This window comes from Drosophila virilis, chromosome 2 (assembly GCF_030788295.1).
Source record: "Drosophila virilis strain 15010-1051.87 chromosome 2, Dvir_AGI_RSII-ME, whole genome shotgun sequence".
Classification (NCBI taxonomy): domain Eukaryota; kingdom Metazoa; phylum Arthropoda; class Insecta; order Diptera; family Drosophilidae; genus Drosophila; species Drosophila virilis.
In genome coordinates this window covers 33,321,388-33,327,387 of record NC_091544.1, presented here as the reverse complement: position 1 = coordinate 33,327,387, position 6,000 = coordinate 33,321,388, and the positions used below count along the sequence as shown (strand labels likewise).

General features: G+C 42.6%; 3 protein-coding genes across 3 annotated transcripts; 1 reads left to right on the top strand and 2 right to left on the bottom strand.

The window, feature by feature from the left end:
- Window positions 1-1,254, top strand: LOC6632354 (chymotrypsin-1). The gene is made up of 3 exons (XM_002056680.4): window positions 1-134; window positions 190-791; window positions 861-1,254. The coding sequence occupies exons 1-3, from the start codon at window positions 50-52 to the stop codon at window positions 1,014-1,016; spliced, it is 843 nt and encodes a 280-aa protein (XP_002056716.1). The 5' UTR covers window positions 1-49; the 3' UTR covers window positions 1,017-1,254.
- Window positions 1,218-2,833, bottom strand: LOC6632352 (uncharacterized). The gene is made up of 3 exons (XM_070207478.1): window positions 2,779-2,833; window positions 2,438-2,719; window positions 1,218-2,379 (listed from the first exon to the last, which is right to left on the bottom strand). The coding sequence occupies exons 1-3, from the start codon at window positions 2,807-2,809 to the stop codon at window positions 1,277-1,279; spliced, it is 1,416 nt and encodes a 471-aa protein (XP_070063579.1). The 5' UTR covers window positions 2,810-2,833; the 3' UTR covers window positions 1,218-1,276.
- Window positions 2,834-4,226: 1,393 nt separating this feature from the next.
- LOC138910949 (collagen and calcium-binding EGF domain-containing protein 1-like) lies at window positions 4,227-5,034 on the bottom strand. Its single transcript, XM_070207336.1, has 2 exons — window positions 4,906-5,034; window positions 4,227-4,854 (listed from the first exon to the last, which is right to left on the bottom strand). The coding sequence occupies exons 1-2, from the start codon at window positions 4,934-4,936 to the stop codon at window positions 4,307-4,309; spliced, it is 579 nt and encodes a 192-aa protein (XP_070063437.1). The 5' UTR covers window positions 4,937-5,034; the 3' UTR covers window positions 4,227-4,306.
- Between the last annotated feature and the right edge of the window lie 966 nt (window positions 5,035-6,000).

Sequence of the window (6,000 nt, the reverse complement as noted above, 5' to 3'; positions counted from 1 at the left end):
AGTCGAAGCCAAACAGTAGAGGGTACTAATCCCAAAGCACAAGAACAACATGGAAGCTCGATGGAATTTGGTCTTGCTATTGCTCGGTCTACTGCAGCTCACAACTGGCAACCCCGTGGGCAACGTAATAGATTGTAAGTGCAAGAATATAATAACATGTGAGCAGCCTTACCTAGTCCATACACACAGTGGATGCATATTTTGAGATGGCGAACAGCAGCTCGCAGGAGCGAGTGGTGGGCGGCTACGATGTGCCCGACGATGAGTATGTGCCCTACCAGGTGTCCATGCAGTTTCTAACACGCAGCGGCAAAATGCGACACTTTTGCGGTGGCTCCTTAATAGCGCCCAACCGGGTGCTCACCGCGGCGCACTGCGTCAATGGGCAGAATGCTAGCCGGATCAGCGTGGTTGCGGGCATACGTGATCTTAATGACAACACCGGCAATCGCGCCCTGGTGCAGTCGTATGAGATGAATGAGCACTACGAGGAGCTGGTGACCAGCGATATAGCCATACTGAAGATTGATCCACCCTTTGAGTTGGATGGCAAACGCGTGGGCACCATCGATGTTAGCAGCAATGAGCTGGTTGGAGCTGATCAGGAAGTGCTGCTTACCGGTTGGGGCTCTGTGTTTCACTTTGGCACCGGACCCTTTGCCAAATACCCGACCATACTCCAGAAACTCTCCTACAAGACGCTCGACAATGCCAAGTGTAAGCAGACGATGACTCAGCTGACGGATACGGAGATTTGTGCGCTGGAGCGTTTTGGCAAGGGTGCCTGCAATGTGAGTAGCGAAAGGCTGGATAAGTTTAAATCTGACTGAATCACTCCTCGACTTATTCTTCCTGTGCAGGGCGATTCGGGCGGTCCTTTGGTCATGGCCAACGGCGAGTCGCTGAAGCAGGTGGGCGTCGTCTCATATGGCACTGCCTTCTGCGCCTCAAACAGTCCCGATGTGTACACTCGCGTCTCCATGTTTGATGCTTGGATTAAAGAGCGCATGGCTTAGGCGGTGCATGCCCACACCATACATGACACATACCCTTACTACTAAAACAAAGCTGACAAAATAAATTAAAGTTCATTAAATTAAGGCAGTTGCTCAATTCAAGCAGTATGCAAAGAACGCAAGCAGTGCACAATATACTACAATTTTTTGCTGCATACTTTTAAGCTGACGCAAAATTGCCGTTAAGCAGTGCGGATTATGGTCAAATATTGGCAGAAGAATATTATTTAAAATACAAATTCACATTTATTTCGTTTTTTTTATATATCTACGAAATCTCTATATATAGAAAATGGATCGCGACGTTTGCTTATTGATAATATCAAAGGTCTATTTCCACTTCTTTCCTGAACTAAATAGCCTTCAATGGCTGGATCAGAGTTCTCTATGTCGTTGTTCTCTTCGCTATTCGTTTCATACTCGTCTTCTTGATCTTCAAACTTTTCATCGCTCTCCTTAGCCTGTTCGGCTGCATCAGATTTTATTTCTGCGGAGTCGTGCCTCAGAGAATCTTTCATTTGCGCCGCATCCTCTTCAGGCACCTCCACAGCATTATCTTCGACTTCTTCGCTTCTTATATCCTCCTCTTCATTTCGCTGCACATTTTCCGATTCAGTTTCAGAAGAGTCTGTTGTAATTTCTTGTGGCTGAGCAGATTCCAGGGTATGGAATTTCCTTACTCCGGGATCAGTTGTCATAGGTTTCCTTGTGGGCCTGTGGGGCTTGTGAGGCCTATGGGGATCATGCGGATCACGAGAATCATGCGAGTCATGCGGATCATGTGGGTGATGCTCTCCTTTATGATTGTGATCGTGCGGCTCATGCTCATGCGAGTGATGCTCTCCTTTATGATGATGATCGTGCGGCTTATGCTCGTGGTGATGATGGTGATGATGGTCTCCCTTATGAGATGGATGTCCGTTGTATGGCGGTAAAGGGTAAGGGTAAATGATTGGCGGCGGTTGGTGATGATGTGGAGGTGGTGGTATGGGCCATGTGGGCGATGGTGGTCCTGGAGGTCCTGGCGGTCCCGCTGGTCCTAGAGGGCCTGGCGCTCCCGGTGAGCCCGGAGATCCCGAAGAGCCTGGTAATCCCAGAGGTCCCTGAGAACCTGGTGAACCTGGTGATCCTGGTAAGCCTGGTGTTCCCTGGGATCCTTGGGAGCCTGGCGGTCCCTGAGAACCTTGTGGACCTGGAGCTCCAGGAAGGCCTTGAGGTCCTTGCGTACCTTGTGGTCCCTGAGCTCCTTGCGCACCGGTGTGGCCCTTGTCGCCCTTCTCTCCTTTGTCGCCCTTCTCACCCTTCTCGCCCTCATCACCCTTGTCACCTTTCGACCCTGGATATCCTGGTTTTCCTGGATCGCCTATACAATTGCATTGCAAGATTAGAGCCTTAAGATTGTCATTGTCAGGAATACATACCTGAGTGTCCTGGAGGACCTGGTGGTCCAGGTGGCCCGGGCGGACAATTACACTTTGTCGAGGGATAATGATGATGCGGTGGCGGTGGCGGGTAGAAGTGTGGCAGTGGCAGCGGTGGTGGCGGTGGCGGGTGATAGTGAACGGGCCGTTTAATAATCACATTCGGCGGAGATGGCGCAGGAGCGGGTGTAGGTGCCGGCAACTGAACTGAAAGATGTCTGCCAGCATTTTTGTTGTTCTGATTTCTGGTGGACAAGCTGATGCCGCCAGAGATGGCCAGTGCTGCGAAATGGTTGAGATTGCAGGATGGAAATATTATATCGAAGATAAAGGCCACTTACTTAGGCAGAAAAGCGTCGCGAGCTGTGCCATGGCTAAAACTAATTTGCTGGGATCGACAAGTAATTGCTTTCTTTTATAGCAAAGAAATGGATCGGTTGTAGATATGCATAACATATACACACAAATGAGATCATTTTCTGAAATCCAGATTTGAAGGAACCGTTAAGCATAATATACGTCAAGATATCTTATTTTAATCGTCATCTTTTACTATCTTACTGTTCTTTTAATAGCAGCCTCCACATATGGTCGCCTCATCGTCCCACAATTAATATGTATAAATATGCTCTGGACTCAACTCGATTGGAATCGAAACCAAATGTTTTCATATGAACATGGGGATTTTTGGCATTAGTTCATCAAAATAATATTTATGTATTTATATATTTTCTTAAGATGTTAAACCCACACCTCTTGAACGTCATTAATTTGCCAAGGAACGAGAATGTGTAGTAACTTTTGCTGATTTGAATATATATATTTATGAACTTTGCATAATAAGTTACACGAGCTCTTAGTTCTTTGTTTACTTTTTTGTTGACTTCACAAATTGATCATAAAGATTGAATTTAATGGACTGAAGATTCGTCTAACAACAATGCAAAGTCGCGTGCCTAATAACCTAGATAAAGGTCAGATCTCAATGAAAACAGAGAATGGGATAGCTTTTAAAAGCCTCAATGAAATTAAAATTTAAAAATGAGTAATTCTAACAAATATGAATATAAATTGTGTATAAACTTAGTCATTATTAATGAATCTCTAGTAAATAATAGATGACATGTTTGTTTTCTTGTCGTATATTAAGTAATGCTGCAAGCTTCTCCCTTACGATTCTAAGTTATACAAATGTTAGGAGAGTTAACTAGTCTGTGTTTGGTATATATTGCCTTTTCAACAGCTCCAAAAAAATTATAATAACCATAACAAGAGAAGTTTTCGAATGGTAGTCGGGAATTCTTAAGGGAATCCCAAGGGGAATTCTATCCGAAAATGCAACAGTTATTAAAAAATTTTTATATTCTGTGTATGTGTATGTTATTTAAAAACTTACAAACTAAATACTGCCGTTTCTAGCTTTTATAATCCTCGAGATGTGTTCAAAAAACCGAGTCTGGAAATCGATACTGATCGATTTCGTGAATGAGCTATGGGTAAATTCAATTAAACTTGAGTTTGAGGCTTAAAAAATTGAGAGCCTCGAAATCTTAAGTTTTTTAGTGCTAACCGTGTCTGAGATCGATTCGTTGAAGGTCGATCAGGTATTAATACTTTATAGGGTCTGTTTCTGTTTCCCTAACAAGAGTATATATAGATTATATATATTATATAGAGTAATAATAAAAATATCTATAGAGTAATATACATATATAGATTATATATTAATAATATTCTGATAAAAACAACAATATAAGCAAATAAAATCCAGCAAATTATTTTTAGCGGGTTTCAAGTAAATTTTGTTTATTTCAGTCAAGCAGTGCAAAAAGTCTAACAGAAAGTAGTTAAAAATTTGTATCCTGAATGTCAGAGAGCTCTGCAGGCTAATCTTATCGTATCTTTTTTATCATCCAATGATGCGTCTTTGGATTCTTTTCCAATTCGTATGCCTTTTACAATAGAGTAATTGTTTTCGTCCTCAAGCGAATCGAAGCCCTCGTCTAGGGACAGAGTCACCAAGCGCGCATCTCCATTCAGGCGAAGTAAACTTATGCCTGGTGGACCCGTGGGTCCTGGTGGGCCTATGTCGCCCGTATCTCCCTTGTCTCCCTTTTCGCCAGGTTCGCCTGGGGTACCGGCATCACCCTTGGGTCCAACTGGACCAGGACTGCCGGGAGTGCCCGGATTTCCGGGTCTGCCCGGTCTACCTGGACGACTGGGCGGGCCCGGTGGACCCGGCGGGCAATTACAATCAATTCCAGGTGGGGGATAGAGATAAACCGGCGGCAAGTATTTCGGTTCTCCTTTGTAGCCTCCACTCGATGAGCTCTGCTCCGGCACATGAATAGCAATTGTTCTGCCGGCCGCCTCTTGGTAAGTTTCGGCAGAACTGATGCCGCCCAAGTGGACCAGACCTGGGAGGAGGAATTTGTTTTATTCAAAATTGTTTATTTGAGCATTCTTACCTAGGCAAAAGAGCGTTATGCACAGTTTCATGTCCAAATCGCAAATGTTATGACGATCAATTAACTGATTCCTTTTATACGAAACCTCTCCATTTTTAAACCCAACAAAATTTATTTATGCTCATTTTTATTGCGAAATTTCAAACTCAGTTCTTTCGAACTGAATGCTGGCGAGATTCCCAGTTTCATGAAACCGTTAAAAGCTTACAGTTGTTTCTATTCCCTTGTATTTATTTTTCTATTCCCTTGTGAAGAGTATGATGCATTGGGCATGCTTTTTGTGTAGAAGGCTGAAAGGAGATATACGCATCAAGTATATATAAGCTCTTGATCAGATCAGATCAGATAAAGGATGAAGCAGTCGAAGGATAAGTTATTTTTTCAATGTGACAAAATATTGTTTATTTTCGAAATATCTTTACGAAACTCATCCACATATCTGCAAAATCGTAAGCCAATATTGTCAAAAGGGTATTTAATCTTCCACATAGCAAAGATAATATTTACTTCTCGTTATTCTATGCTTAAGAATGTTAAGACGCATATGTGCATATATTAGCACATAATTTAATTCCTGAACAGCATGACGCAATCCGTGGAGTACAATACACTCGAGAATAGAGTAAAATAAATTATATAATATAATAAAATTAAAATCTATTTGTTCCTGATGTGCAAAAAAAATACTTTCCCGAAATATGTTAAAATATCCCAGTTCCAGACCAAAGATATAATCAGCGTCAAGGAATTGTGGCCAACTTGAATGGCATCTGCTTACTTATGCATATTGTCGCTTATGAGCTGGGATGGGTTAGACTCTTTAGTTTTTCTCTAAATTCGCGAGCTGATTTTGTGAACCGCAGACTGATATAGTGACAACTCAGTTTTATAGACCAGCATTCGGGAGCCAAGTTGAGAACTGGCCTACTTAGGCTATCGAATGCTAATGCGAGAAGCATAAAAAGATGTCTAAAATCCAAAGACAATGTGAGACGTATTAGGTCAATATTAATGGAAAGATAATATAAAACTATTTCGGGAATTTATTGCTCTGCTTGACTACACTGAGAGAAAGAGTAGAATGTGAGAATAAAC

Coding starts and splice junctions, on each gene's coding strand:
- LOC6632354 (XM_002056680.4), top strand. CDS start 50: ATGGAAGCTCGATGGAATTTGGTCTTGCTATTGCTCGGTCTACTGCAG. Junction 135..189: donor CGTGGGCAACGTAATAGATT/GTAAGTGCAAGA, acceptor CCATACACACAG/TGGATGCATATTTTGAGATG. Junction 792..860: donor TTGGCAAGGGTGCCTGCAAT/GTGAGTAGCGAA, acceptor CTTCCTGTGCAG/GGCGATTCGGGCGGTCCTTT.
- LOC6632352 (XM_070207478.1), bottom strand. CDS start 2,809: ATGGCACAGCTCGCGACGCTTTTCTGCCTAA. Junction 2,720..2,778: donor CGCGACGCTTTTCTGCCTAA/GTAAGTGGCCTT, acceptor ACCATTTCGCAG/CACTGGCCATCTCTGGCGGC. Junction 2,380..2,437: donor AGGTCCTCCAGGACACTCAG/GTATGTATTCCT, acceptor GCAATTGTATAG/GCGATCCAGGAAAACCAGGA.
- LOC138910949 (XM_070207336.1), bottom strand. CDS start 4,936: ATGAAACTGTGCATAACGCTCTTTTGCCTAG. Junction 4,855..4,905: donor CATAACGCTCTTTTGCCTAG/GTAAGAATGCTC, acceptor TCCTCCTCCCAG/GTCTGGTCCACTTGGGCGGC.